Source organism: Neolamprologus brichardi, chromosome 6, assembly GCF_056152115.1.
Source record: "Neolamprologus brichardi isolate AB-2024 chromosome 6, ASM5615211v1, whole genome shotgun sequence".
In the NCBI taxonomy this organism is placed as follows: Eukaryota; Metazoa; Chordata; class Actinopteri; order Cichliformes; family Cichlidae; genus Neolamprologus; species Neolamprologus brichardi.
The window spans coordinates 10,184,193-10,200,032 of NC_142109.1; the positions used below are offsets into that span (position 1 = coordinate 10,184,193).

At 39.5% G+C, this 15,840-nt stretch overlaps 1 protein-coding gene across 1 annotated transcript in view; it reads right to left on the minus strand.

Moving 5' to 3' along the window:
- The window catches only part of tmem131l (transmembrane 131 like), a 31,525-nt gene that overhangs the window by 15,191 nt on the left and 494 nt on the right, over positions 1-15,840 (minus strand). Inside the window, exons 2-5 of the mRNA XM_006796137.3 lie at positions 15,355-15,428; positions 9,360-9,403; positions 3,508-3,579; positions 85-208 (exon numbers count right to left, since the gene is read on the minus strand). Coding sequence (XP_006796200.2) covers positions 85-208; positions 3,508-3,579; positions 9,360-9,403; positions 15,355-15,428 — 314 coding nt within the window. The remainder of the gene's footprint in view (positions 1-84; positions 209-3,507; positions 3,580-9,359; positions 9,404-15,354; positions 15,429-15,840) is intronic.

Consider the following 15,840-nt stretch of genomic DNA (forward strand, 5'->3'; position numbering starts at 1 on the left):
GTTATTTGAACAAGATACACATTTTACTTCAATTGCAATTATTTCTAAGCATCATTACTTGTTAAGAATCTTCTACGGACTTACTCTTCTGTGAAAGGAAGGTATGTAAAAATGCCTGCTGGAAGTAAACATTGACAGCAGTGTGACAGGAACTTCCTGACTGGGGTTGTGTATATATATGGTTTCAGCTCTTGGCAGCCCCAGCGGCCTGTAAAGACACACACGAGAACGTTAGGATTCCCTAGTGAGTTACAGGAGTGCCATGGCTAGCTGAATAAATGGAGGTACACATCATTATAGTTCACTACATACACATCTATAAGAATATTCAAACATCCCTGCATACCTTAGATCGCCCTGCTGCTCCCTGAGAAAGTTGGGTGTGCATGAACGTTTATTTAAAAATGCATCGTTTTGAAAGCGTACCCTGGGAGATTCTTTACATGATGTTTAATTATGTAAACCACATTTCTCGATCCCAAATAATAACAGGTTTAAAGCTATAATATGAAGCTGAGCAAGACCAGTGGAGCTGAGCAAAGACGGTCACACTCAAGCCTTTGCACTTATATGAAAGTTAATCCTTTGTCCACTGTTAAGTCTTATGTTTACAAATTCTTCCATAATAATTTAGATAAGCCTCATAGTTCTGATCCTCTGCAGTAGATCAGTAGCATTTTGCATTCTGTCAATACAGGGAAGCTGTAAGAGGAAACTCAAACGATTTGCATGGAAAAGATGAGTAACATGTATGAGCTCTTTTATTGTATCCAAACAAGCTGCCACTGTGAGAATTAAAACCACATACATACACAAATAAGCAAATAAGGAAGGCTATGAAAAGCTGGCTGTTATATCAAACAAACTCTCTCAGTCTGGCCACTTTTAATCTATTACAGTCACATGACGCTTCCTAGGGTTTTGTATTAGGTGAATACCTCCTACCCTGCCCTTCGCACAAGCACTTTAGGGCACTTCAGAGTTACACACATCTGTATAACACCTTCTGTCATGAAGGATGTTAATGTTATTTTACCTGTGTATAATTGAAGTGGGACAACTTAAAAGCTGACAGTCTTACAGGTAAAGAGAGCTAGGTCCCATTACTAGGCAGATCAATACTCACATGACTTTTTTTTCTCATTTAAAAAAGAAAAAAAAAGGGGGGGTGGGCTTTTGAGAACATGTTTTACATAATGTTCAGCCTGTTGGGCCAGCAAGCATTTGTTTAACATACATTACAATGTGATAATATGATAATGACAAAAGGTTTCACAGTGCATCTCTTTCCTTCATTGGCTTCACTTGACAGCGGTTTTATTCTTTGATATGTGGTAGCAGAAATCATTGAGCAAACAGCACTTGACCCCACTCTGCTCCAAGTACTACTGGTTTTGTTTTTCCTCCACAGTCTTTCCGTTTGATCAGAGCAGTGCAGCTGTGCATGTACAGATCAAGTTAAGAGCAGCTTAAACAGTTTGTAATATAACCCATTTGCACTGACAACATATAGTGGCGTAAAGTCATTCTCAGCAGAGAACAAAGTCACGCTCCCGTTTTGTGAACTGTAATCTGAGCCTTTCTATTAAATGTTTGGTAGCCGGACCAACTGCATGTGCGGGTAAGTGCATTTGAACCCATCCCTTTAAAGCTGTTTGCAAAGTGCAGTCTCAGTGTAGTAGGATTTACTGACATTTTGCCACTCGTTTCATCTTGTGTGTCTCTTCTGCTCAACATCGCAGGTAGAACAAAGTATACAACGGCTTCTTCCTTCTCTGCGGGGGAAGCTCAGGAAGACAGGGGTCTTATTTTTACCGATTTAAAATTAGAAGTGCAAGTTATGCACTGACATAAAGTGAATTACTACATAAGACTTATTTTAAAATTGTAAGAAGAGTAAGATATGACTCTGTTACTTAGCTCATACTTGTCTACACATCTGAATGGCAAATTGAGTAAGTGGGGTATTTAAGTCGCTTTAGTCTCTGTACAGCTGCTGCTGCCACCTCTGCAAGCTCGTTTGAACTCCACCTCCAACCCAGCTCCTCCTTTCCATGCTGGGTTTAAAATAATCCACGTCATGTCTGCTGCTCTCTTCTGTATATGCATGAGTATGAATGCTCCTGTCTCACAACAAATGAATGCAGAGAGAAAAGCTATTTTACTCGCCTGTAGTTGTCCTGAGTGAAATGCACACAAACAGAGGCACCTCAGCTCTGAACAATTATGAAAAGGTTTCATTTAGAGATCTATATAAAGAACTACACAATATGGCATTACAGTATATAATTTGAGACAATTTTAAAAACGGGCTGGGGGAAAAAAAAAAGACAATTTGCAGCAGAAAATCATGAAACTCTTCATATTACCAGACTCTTCATTTGAGACATTTCCCAAGCCTCAAATGAAGCATCTTTTGCTTCCTGTTTGTCAGTCAGAGCGACTTTACTTTCATTTTAGGCAAATGAACTGCATGTATAGCAGAATTTAAATCAAGCGAGACTGTGGTCAAAATAAATCGTTTCTATTTTTTCTTCCAACCATCAGCCTGATCAAACATGTATGGACTACATGTAATGCCAAATTATCACCAAGAGGCACAAAAATACTCTTGATATTGGCAAACATGATCTTCTTAACCACATCAAAATGCCACGCTCTATTAAGATTGTTTGAAATGCCAAACTAGGCACTCCAGCATGCTTAAGATAAAACACAGTGCTTGGTGCGGTTTGCATCACTTGCAGTTCCCGTGCTCAAATGTACTTTGTTGTTCTTATGAGCATGTTCATTTTTGTTCTCTTTGGCCACATATATCAACCGATTTGAGTCAGTGTTACTGTTAGAACCACAACGTTATCCCACAACTCATGTATAAAAAGGAAACCACAAAATGGTGAGTGGATGGTGAGTCTTATAGTACTATTTTAAAATTAATTGTAACTCCCAGAAGCAATTTCATTCTAGTGTCCAAATATGTATCTAATACTAGGATATCTTTTGCCTTCTGCATTACAAATCTATGACATAAAACATGAACTAATAAAAGCTGCTTGTGACTGTTTACCTTTAAGCAGAAGCAATGGGGACTGCTGTGCAACCACAGTATTGTGCCTAATAGACCGTGTGTTTTGGGAGTATCAAGGCAAACAAGTTCTTAACCCCATCTGGCAGGGTTCAACCCTCTGCAGTGTGTCTGGATGCTGGAAAACCAAACTGACTGACATACTTGGCTATTCTAACAATGAAGGGCCCTCAGTTTATGAAATGCTCCCTTCTATAGTATTCATCACAGTGACAGATGACACCACTGGCTTGCTTTAGCTCTACATTAAAATAACTCAGTTGGGTTTTCACATCATTCATTTGACATTGCAAAATCAAATCACATTTTCCCCTTGTCTTATGCTGCTGACTATATAGTTAAAGCTGTCATCCTCTTCAGTACAATATTAACAGCAATGCTTGGATAGAAATATTAAAGCAGAAAGTGAGAGCAGCACTTACTGGGTCCCAAACTCTAACACTGGAGGCTGAAAATGCAAAGCCTTCCCATTCTCCTGCATATACGGGGAGGAGCTGTTGATCAAAAGAAAAACAAGCAAAAACAAACTGTTACCATTTGTGCATTTGACTGAACACAGAAAAGTTGCAAAGCTCATAAACAATCGTTTAGGATCTTCAAAAACTGTAGATCAAAGAAACAAAGACTGTATTTTAAATGAATAACTGTGAGCGTTTGTCAGATTTAGTGACAAGTGAAAGATGTGATGAGTAAGCAATCAATACTTCTAAAAATACATCTGCAGATGCAGAAGTCATTGTTGCTTCTGTAAAGTGCCAATACAGATATACTTTTTTCTAAACAAAGACATTTATTGCACTCGTCCTCATGGACATTATTCATTTTATTTTTATTTATACCCCATAATATAAATATCTTTGACTATTTTCTTATTGACAGTACGGAGCTTGAGTACCACCAAATTATTGCATCTGAGTTTTGGAAAACAAGCAATTTTTTTTTGTTGTCATTTGGTCACAAACTGTTTTTTCCAAAACCTGGGCTCATGCTGAACTCTGTTGTTCTGCTGTCAGGGATGAACTTTGTCTTCAGATATGATAACGTTCAAAGTATTTATACACATAAAAAACGCGACTCTAAAACTCTGCTAAAAGGACCAAAGTTAAACACCAAAAAAGTAAGGAAGGGAGAGTGACACTGCTATTTTACAGCCATCTTATCAGTAAAGCCAACGCCCTCAAAATAATGGCAACAGTGCCTGTGAGCAGTGAATTTCATGTCCACAAGATACATCGCACATCCCGCTGTATGCTGAAAAACAAAACAGCATAGTTCAGATCATATACATCTTTAATTTACCTCAGTTTACTATATTTCTGTAGCTCTATCCTGAGCTAGGAAACATGTTTTCATTCTGATGTGCACTGTTTGCTCTCCAGACTAAATAACTGAGTCATTTCGTCAACAGAAAAAAGCATCCAGCTTATATTAGTAAATATATGGAAGCTAAATGTTTTATAGCCCCAAATAATGACTGTAACACCAACAAAATACACTGCCAAGTGTACGTACAGTAAACAATGCAGGAGAGTAATACTGAAAATGGTCAATTCATACAACAACTACTGTCCTTCAGCGATACTTCCTTATATGCACACACACCAACTGGGCAAGCTAGATTTTGTTAGAGATACACAAAAGGGGTGGCATCTTCTGCTGGCCATTGTAGCTGGAGAGAATATCCCACAAACTGCTGGTTATGTTAGTACCAGTTCCTCATATCAGTCACAGATGGCCATCTACCACAACTACTTATAGTATTATGGGGTCTGCTATCACAGCACGCAAGCATGGGTGCAGGAGAGGAAGTGACTGAGCTGCTGGTGTGGCCACATTCTAAATCTCACAACACAGCTAGAGGTTGAAGACGCTCACTTCTATATAAGGGCAACATATGTGCTAATACACAACAGACCAAATGAAAACCACTTTGTAAGCAGCGCAGAGCTGTGTTGTGTATCTGATGTCAGAAAATGGACCGTCACTAAAAACACCACAAGGATAACAAAGAATTTTTAAGACACGCGTTTATTTTCTCTTTAAAAGTAACAAGTACTTTGACTGAGTCTGCTCTTTTTCTGATGTCAAGCCTCTTCTCACAGATCTGACTCAGTGTTAGCGTAATTTTTGTTTGTCCTTGGCTGCTCTTTTTAAAGGTGAACATATTAATAACTCTTAAAGCTATTTTTTTAAAGAAAAAAAAATGATGATGAAGCAACAGGTCTACTGGGACACCAAGATATCCACAAGGCATTTCTCTCTCCTGGAAATCATGGGATTTGGGATTTTAGGGGTTACTGACTGACTACTGAATACTTCCCCAAGTCCAAAATTAAGCAAAGTTCAGAACAATTGGCGCACAGTCAAAGCAAGAGGACCCTGTGCAAAAATGATCACACACTGAAGATGGCCACGGTTTACAGGAAGGTCTGTACCTTTGGTTTTGGTGAACAGTGTTTACTGCTGAGTGGAAAAATTACAAACTTAACATGCTGTGTTGTTGAAAAAAGCCATGATTGATTTTACACTCAGGTCCACAACACTTTTATACACAGGTAGCTGAAGAGAAACAGGTGAAATAACAAATCTGCTCTTAAGGAACTGTTTATCTTTTCTACTCTACCCTCTGGCCAATCAGTAGGTGCAAAGAGAAGGATATGTAAACAACAACAGTTTATTTCAGACTAAACTAAACAACGCCCATTATTCATAACGCGTGTTGGGAGTTTGCAAAAGGTCACAAATATAAATATAAAAAGGCACCAACTCTGTCGAACACCATTTTCATTGGCAGATACAAATGTTGTGATCATACAAGTATTTGACAGTAAAATGGAGAATCAGGAAATCTGATGCTGTACTTGTTAAAACAGAAGATGCAAAAACATCCCAAGTGTGAAAAAATGCTCCCCCCAACTTGACTAAACCGGCAATGATGCAACTATCAACCAGTGTGAATGAATAGATGGACATACAATTTCATAATTACCAGCAATGTTCTGCATGAATGTATTAAACGAGTAAACGGGAGGGAAAATAAAATTATTGGTTCTGCTGGGTCCAGTCCTCTTAAAAACCACATTCAGACCCCATAAAATTAGCTCTTTATGACTATCAACGTATCAGCAGAGCACAGTAATTGTGATAACTGCAGAATTCAGATGCTACACCTTCTCTTGAAGGTGGTGTAGCAATACAGTGACACAGAGAACACGTGTTTCACAGAGAAACACGTGTAAATGGATGTCAAGTAAATACTGAGTTAAAGAAAGAATGAAGGCACAAATAATATAAAAAAAACCCACAGATGAACTGGCTGTGGCTTGTTCAGAGGAACAATGCCTATTGCATTACATAATAAGGGCTTCCCTGTCACGTTCAGTATAGCTCTAATTGTTTATTAATCTCTAGCCTGTTAAACAGTATCATTTCAGTCTTACTCAAAGTGGAAAAACAGTGTGTGGGTGAGTGTATGAGGGGTCAAATGTGAAAGGGAAATGAGGTTGTGTGCTTGTACAGAGGAGTGCCGTGCCATGGCTAGCATTGTTGTTTCAAGGTCAACAGTTTCACCTCATAGCTATTCATATAATTAAAAGCACACTTCTCTACTGACTCGGACTAAAAGACCACCTGCAGAACAATGTTAACTTCTGCAAAAATTCTGAACAAATGTTAAAATGCAAAGTGAAACACACTCCTCTCTCTGTAGTGGTGAGTAGTGTCAGGCTTCGTTCAGATCTTCAAAGGTTAGCTGGGGGCTTTTACCTTGTCATGTGCATTAGGAACTTGGAATTTGTTGTAAATTCAAAAGCAGATGCCCATGAAGAAAAACCAGCCTCTTAACAAGCACACCACTGAGCTGTAGTCTCAGGGTTCTGTCCACTGCCACAGTACAAAAATAACAGGTTATGTTTGGTGCTATTTGAGCTCTTGGATCTAACTCAAATAAAGTCAGTGTTAGCAGTGACCTGAGCCACGATCCAGGGAAAGGGTTAGGACTAGACAAGGGTTTAGATCAATTCACAGACATGTGAACTGACAATGACGTTAAATCCACATGCCACAGTATTAACAGTATACCTCTATAAAGCAGTATCATAAATGATCCTGGTGGAGAATAAAGTAAAAAGGCCTAAAAAGAGAAGGATGTAGGACTAAGATATTTTGACGCACAAGAGCACAGACAGAGATATCATTAACCTCTGCATATGCTGCCTGCTTTGCTCTTTAGGCTGGGAGAGGGTGACGGCAGGCCTGGCAAGTGCCTGATAACCCAGGCACGAGAGGCCTCACGGCTCAGGAGGTCTTGAGGTCAACCAGAACTGCAAAGCCTCTTTTGCTTCTCACCTCTCAAGATTTAAAAATAGTCATATTCCCACACTGTTCACCAACTGCTGTCTACATGCAAATCACATTAACCTCGAGATGCTTGTCAATTTAAAACAGCTACAGATTTAGTCTTTCACGTTTATGAAAGCTGGCATTGGCTAAAAGCTATTTATTTTAACAAAAGTTTTAGTGATAATGTTTTTTAATAATCAACACTGACTGCATGATATAAAAATATATTTATTTTGATATTACTAAATTAATTAAGTTGCCTGCTAAACTCCATATGTGGTCTATTCAGACACTTTCTATTGCAAATATTAAATTAATTTACTAAACTACTGCATGCTGATGCTGACGAGTGCACTGAAATGTCTCTGTGGTAAGGTAGCATCAAAATCAACCCAATATTAAAATGGTACAAAGAATTGAGAATTTCTTCAACCTGACAACCAATTACAAACGATTTGATCAAGTACCTTGCATATTCCACAAACATTTTTCCTGGTGTTTGGATCTTTCAAATAAATATGATGATTCCCATTTAGAAGCAATCTGTCATTCTGAAACAGGAAGACTATGTTTATGTGACCAAAGTAGCTCTAGTATCTTTTAAATTTGTGTCCTATTGATATCCAATAATATGCAGCATGCATCTTTTCTTTCTTTGCAAACCCTTCCTTTTCTCCATTTTATCTCCTTACTTCCAAACTCATATCAGGGACCTTGCTTTAGGTTCCAAGAAAACAAAAAATGCTTCTAGTTGTGCCAGTAAAATAATCACTTTGAGTAAAGACAGGAAGAAAACACCTTTCTGGGAACATTGGACTGCCATGTATCTGACTCTCTTTGCATGAGTGCAAACCAAAGAATGTGCAGGACAGAGGCCAGATATGCTATGTCATAAATGCATTAGCTCCACAAAGCAGCCTTAGAAGGTTTCTTTATTTGGAGAGAAAAACAGAAAGTACTTTCTCATTTGATTCATTCAAACTAAACTGCTACAATGAGCTCACCATCCACAGTGAGTTTGACTAGACCGTCAGCTCCCAGCAAACAAAACCCATTCAGAGACCGTGACAGAGAAAACATGTACGCCTTTTTCAAAACACGCAGATAATTCAAGAAATCAGGGATCATGAGACTTGATTAGGAACACACTGATAAGCAGAACAAATAATTGAACAGTTATCAAAAAAAAAAAATCTTATCTTTAAGGCAGGAAACACTGCCTTAAAGATAATCAGTACAGTCTCAGAGATTGTACTGAACCAGCATAGGCACTAGAGATTTTACTGACATTTATTCTGCTCAACAATTATTTTTGGAAAGATAACCAAGAAGGCTAAGGCAAGAAAATATTTACAAGTGCAACTGAACACGCCTCAAGATTGCTCCGTTTCTGAGCAGCCATCAACACCACTAGCCTGATAGTGAGCAACACTATGAACTGTTGAGATTCTGAAGAAAACGTCTATTTTTCCAACCAGTTTTAAGCAGGAACAGAAACAGATGGGAAAGACAGAGCTCCCCTCCTTTTTCTTTCAAGGAGTTCTAAAATTAGGCAGGAATTTGGTTCTGTGCCTCTGTAACGCACGCCCCCAAACTCTCTCCATCACACCCCCTCACTCACCAAAATAAACAACACAGCCTGCATGCAGGCAAAGACTTCAAGCTAGTTACACTGAAACCACACTGCATCATTTGTCTGTGTGAAGAGAAAAAAACACGTCACCCAGCAGCTACAGTTTAACGCTGCATATTACACAAATCCCTTGACGCAACATCTTTAAATGTACAGCGTACAGTAGAATTTTAATTTGCACCCTGCTAAAGAAACCCTTATGTATGACAAGATCTCTATGTAGGTTTGTTATTTGTTGGCCATCATGCATCTTGTTGGCAAGTCTCTACCTAGGTATTCAGTTTTAGCTGATAAGCTTACCTGTCCTCGAGTGGAAGACCCTCTTTTCTTCGCTCCTTCTCCACCTGAAATATGATGAAAAAACAAAACAAAACAGATAAACCAATTTGCATCAAATTTGATTTTACTGAGAACCTGGAACAGTCAATGGAAACTTAAAATGGCATTAGAGCTTGTGCATCCTGGCTCTAACCTCATGTCTGCCAATGTTGGTGGACTGTCATGTAGTTCTTAGAACAGGGCAATAAGAATCTGGTTTATGGATGACTACATCTTCTCTCTACTAAAAAGGGCGTTTTCAGCATTTTATGTCTGAACTTATCTTTACAATGGACCCCCCTCAATCTACACACAATACTTCATCCACAGTGACAATGCAAAAATGATGTCTTTGCACAGAAATATCCCATTTAAGTAGGTATTCACACTTGAGCTTATGTGTATCCTAAGATCGCCCTGAAGATGTGCTTCAACTTGTTAAGACCTCATGTGACCCTAATTCAATTCACTGAATAATCTGGGAAGGACACTGTTTGCCTATAAGGTCTCAAAGCTGATAAAGTAAGTCATAGTGAAAACTAAGCCATGACCCAGCCTTGAAATATTTACACAGACCTGTGAAACAGGACTGTTTCCAAAGACTAATTTGAGGAATGATACAATGTCAGCACCATTATACGTTTCCAGATGATCTGGCTCAGTTTCCAGATCATTCTCACAGGGAAGATGTTTGTAAGCAGAGTCTTCATAGACTTGAGCACACAACCAAACTGATTAATTGGAATTGAGAATGATGAACTTCAGTTTGACAATGAAGATCATCTAGATTTCCTTTGTAATGCTGGGAGGACCTTATAGAAAGACAAACAATGGTGCAGCACTCACCAATCAGATGGTAAAAGAAACTATACATAACTAAGTCACAAAACAACCCACAGGGGGCTCATCTCAAGACACCTGAATAAATCAGATCATGAAAAGCAAAATCCTCAGGTAGCCATGGCTAAATAGTCTGAATAGTAAACCTTTTCTACCTAACGTTAGGTAGTTAATTTGTGGGTTTGACCATCAATTGAACTGTTTAATTGGCACTGAACACTACACCATCTGAGAAAGTATGATATACATAGTAACATAAGTAACAGTATTTTCTAATTCTGCTTTGTTCAGTTTACCTAGTATTACCCACTGGCGTATAGATGAGTTTGTCCTGAAACAAGGTTCTTGCACCTCTCAAATGGCTGAAGTCATGACAGACAGCATCTTTAATGTGGTTATCAGCAGCTCAAAAGATGAGAACAAACCTCACTCGGAGCATGTGCACTGTAATCGTGAATTAATCATCTGAAAACTTTAGAAACTTGTTTTTTGGGACTTGGGGGGGAAAAAAACGCATCTTTTGTCTCTTTGCAATTTACATTCCTAAATATTATTTTATTTCATTTTTATTCTGGCGGTCCTTTTGGGTAATGTTGAAAATACATTTGATTATTTTCAAAGTCTTATGCTTCTTGGGTCATTTGGTGTAGGAGGAGTCAACAGGGTGATATTCACAGGTGGGCAGACTTGAGCAGGTGAGGTACTGGAGCCTCGAAGAGGTTTGCCCACAGGAAGTGAAGATAAGAGTTACTGTGGCAACTGTGGCTCAGGGGGTTGGGAAGCGTATCTGTACCGGAAGGTCACCGGTTCGATTCCCGGGCTCTCTGTCCTGGTCGTTGTGTCCAAGACACTTTACCTACCGCCTACTGGTGTTGGCCAGAGGGGCCGATGGCGCGATATGGCAGCCTCGCTTCTGTCAGTCTGCCCCAGGGCAGCTGTGGCTACAACTGTAGCTTGCCTCCACCAGTGTCTGAATGCGAGAGTGAATGAATAGTGGCATTGTAAAGCGCTTTGGGTGCCTTGAAAAGCGCTATATAAATCCAATCCATTATTATTATTACTGAGATAATCCTTGACTAATCAAAGAAAAATTGGCAGATAAGTCGACGACTAAACTGATCTTTAGTTGCAGCCCTAATATACACATAAAAATGATTTTGGTGTATTCCAATTTCTGCGAACTTATACTGTCAGCATTAACAATAATCTTTTAAAGTTTTTTTTTTTTTTTTTTTTAAATTAAACTGATCCATGTTCATGATAAAACACTGACTGTTTATATAACTTTCAAAATCTGCACACATTTTCAGGATCATCTATGCCCACCCAGTTAAATTAATAGAGTACCGCAGACTACATCAGTTCAAATCATTTCCGTTTGCAGCTAATAAACATCACACACAAATAACGGGAACCAAACGTGGACAACACAAAAACGCAGGAATATCTCTGAACAACTGAGTTCATACATGGATCGTCAGGGCAATGAAAATGAAGGATAAGTGGATGCCTGCAGTGACTATTACTCACTACTACATTAGTATTATGTGGCAGCAAGATAAAAATAACAAGATATAAATAACAGTCCATCACAACTTGTGTTATGTAATAAATACTTTGCACATATTCATTTAGGTGCAATGTATTTACATCTCAGTTTCATAATTTCATTTTCAAATAAACTGTAAGTTACTGCATGTTTTGGTGGCGTTTGATCGCGTTACCAATGAGGAAGTATATCGCCGTGCGGGAGTAGAGCTGCTCCATGTCCAAGTCACCAAGCGTCGGTTCAGATTTGTCACATCCTTCGGCTACCGGACCCGAGACCTGCCCGTGTCGCGGTTCTGTGGAACCCGAAGAATGGAAAGAGACGGCGAGGAAGACCCAAAATAACATGGAGGAGGACTTTCCTTGAAGATTTACGCTCAGCCAAACTGTCATGGGATGAAGCAACAACTGCCGCGATGGACCGAGTTCAATGGCGCTCTCTTCTCGCCCGATGCGCCGATGGGCGCGGGAGGATCTAAGTCTAAGTAAGTTGGTGGCATTTAACAAAACGTTTTTTTTTTTTTAAGAAGTAGGAAATGCATTAGCAGATTTAGAACTGTAGAAGACCTGACCATTACAGCTGATTGTAAAATAACACAGGACAACTTGAATGGTGTTATACAAGAAATTTTTGAAGGATCCTTTAACAGATTTAAAAATGTCTTATCTGCACAAAAACTGGTTCCTATTTGTATCATATTGGCAACCAAAAACCCATAAGCGAAATTTAAATGCTTTACAAGCAATGGATATAGAACACTATTAATCACCATGAAAAACAACTATGCTCTTTAATTCTTCTTTTTCTGATGCACACATAGGTTTCCTGCAGAATAAAAAGCATGCTACCAGTCATTCCTTCCAGTATTACATTTGTGTGAAGTAGGAATCTAGTTACCCAAAACATTTCCCATGTACTAAGCACTGTTTTATGGTAACAGTAGTCATGGGAATATTTAACTGAAAGCTGTTGCTTCTGTAACAGATCTAACCCCAATTTCTGTAATAAAGGTGTGTAATATGCTCGGCATGCTCAGGGTAACAAAGGCCCGTGTCACCATAACATGAGGAAATCCTTACAAGTGCAACACTTCCTTGGTCCTATTTTGAAAGTTCACTTGCTGATAAGGGAGTGCCCTAGGTCTTCCTACCTCATATTTTACTGTCCTACTGGCTCAGTAGCTAGGCTTCTTTTCTGTCAGGTTCACGGTATAATTTAGGTGGCGATGGGAGTCTTTGTCTTTACATTCTAAAGTAAGCTGGAGGGCCACTCTAACCAGAACCTGCAGCAGATGGAGAAGTGGTTCATGTGCTGCTAAGCAGAGCTCACCAAGGACGCAAAGCACAACAAAGACTACTCTCAGCAGCTGCAGTCTGAGACAGTGGATTGGAGTTAACGTGCTGGATGAGAGGCTAACCGAACGACAGCTGATTCATTTCTTAGATATTTTTCCCCCCCTCTTCTGCTATTTGCAGAAGATGAACGTACACACTGAATTATTTAATAACTGTGAAACTGCATGAGTCTTCTTTCAAGACAGATATGTACATAAACATATTGCCACTGCAAAAACAGCCCTGGGCAAGACATTGACGCTAAAATTAGTCACAATGGAAGTTAGACCCACAGCTGTTATTGTGCAAGTGTGGAAGTTTCTGGTGTTCCTCCAAATAGGCAATTTTTAAAGCAATTGATGTTTCATGCATAGTGCTCAAGCATAGTATAAATTTGTGTAAGAAAATAAAATAAAATTCAGCCATAAGAGAAAAATGCAGAAATTTCCATTAAATGATGTAAGGCAGACTTATTGCCTTCGCTGCACACGGACCAGTGAAGCCACAAAAAGCCCTGGGGGGTGTGTGAGTGGGTGAACGAGAAACACTGTAAATTGCTTTGTAGAACTGCTAAGGGTAAAAACGCTTCATAACAGCCGACCATTTAACCACATAAACCTTTCCCCAGCATAGCAGAAACTACAGGCCTCAGCATGAAAAGCTCCAGCTGATGTAAATTTCTTTCAAGAACTCCAACACCTTTAATAGTTCAACTAAATGAAACAAAAATAATTTCACTAGAGTGTGCACAACAATAAAATAAAAGCTTATGCTGCTCACTGCAGCAGCTGAGCTGATAACGCATGAAAAGGAATATTCACAAGCACAGCAGCAGTGTTTGTAAACGATGAGTGCAGAAATGACAAAACCCAAACAGGAAGATGAAGCAGATAAAACTGCAATTTATTTAAAATTACCAGGGAACTTCAACCAATATCATTAGACCAGAGGCCAATCTAAACACGTGACCGATAACGCATGTTAATGGTTACAAAAAGCACAATGTGGTCACAAAGGAAACGTGCAGCAGTTACTGCAAGTATTACAGGAATGTATTTACAGCCCAGATTTGATTGTGACGATATATCTGCACATATGACACTGCATCTCGAGCATCACTACTTCAGTGAGCCCACAGCACTGGGGTAGAAGATAGACATGCATGTTATGCTCTGTTTCACATAGCTCATGTAACTGAGACAATCGCTCCATCCAATACTACATATGACACTCAATGTCAACAAGCCAGTCACCTGCTAACTGATCTGCAAGGTAGGGGTAAGTATGGAAAAACAAAACACAAAAGAAACATCAAATTCCTCCCCTCAGCAAATGAATTATTTATCAGCATATACAACTCACACTAAGAACTATCTGCAATACTGAATCAACTGCTTCGGTGTTATCTCTGGTCTCTGGCAATTACCGTAGGGTGCACACCACAAAGCAAGCTTGGAAAAACTATACTATACAGTGGCAAAAATAAACTCTCTGCAAATGTTTCTGTGCAAAGGAGGCCGGCTTTTAATCTTTTAGTTGGACACAAAAGAATAATATTGAACTCTTTAAAAAAAGAAGAAAAAAAAAGGTATGCAAATCGTTTAGTTTGCATCTAGTTTTTCACCTAAAGCAGCCAAACTCAACACTGTCTCCTTGCAGAGTTGTTCAGGAAAAATGCCACACACCCCTTTCAGGTAACCTGACAAGCCAGCTGGTGACTTCATGATAGGTTTATCAGTAAACACCGAACTTGTGCTGTTTACCCTTGCTCTTGCCTCACAATTACATAATAATCACAAACACCCACTTGAAAATGACTGGAAGTACTTAAAAAAAACCAACAACAACAAAAAAGAACTGCATAACCTAGACTAAAATGTGTGAACCACAAAGCCGGAAGCAACTGCGAAGCAGTCTTCAGGCTGTCAGCCTGTGTTACTAACTGAACTCCACAATGGATAGCACGTACAAAAGAAAATAAGGAGGAGCCACATGGCAGGTGACCTCCCGCTCTGCCTTCACTTTGGAGTTGTTTAATGAACTGTGAGTACTAGCAAGATAACTTTTTTCGATAACTGTGTTGACAAAATCGTGGCGGGGTATTGACGAGTTTCCCCCTCTCAAACAGACCCAAATTAGTCTGTAAACTGAGTCCAAAAACATCGGTGATGCTTTAACCCACACGTGTCCACTCATGCTGTCTGATGTGCACATAAAGAGCCAAATACAAACTCAGCCATTAGAAGGCACCTACCTGAAGCGGGACTAATGGCTCTGCATCCTCTGGTTGCCAGACCTCAACCACGCTGGGTGACATCTGACTCAGAGCTTTGTAGGGAACAAGAAATCAAATTAACAGTTAGGTGCTGCCCTGGGAAACTGGGCAACATGGAAAACAACAGACTCTGGTGGAAATGCATCCAAAGCACCCGAAAAGATAATAATTATAACATAAGTAATTAAACCTGCCAAGCCACAGTAGCATCATCTCTTATTACGAATGAATCAAGGGAAACGGAGTGGACGAGAATGACAGGCAAGTGAGGAAATGAAGCCTCACAAAGGCTGTTTGCTAGCTGCTTGTTTAGCAGGGGGTTAGCTCGGTGGCTAACGAACTTGGGGAAACATCACCCCTGCTGCTGCAGTAAACACGACTGTATGGTCATGTAAAGGACAGCTTACAACACCGCGTAGATTTATTACACTAACAGCCGCTAAGTGGACGTTCAAAGTCTCGACA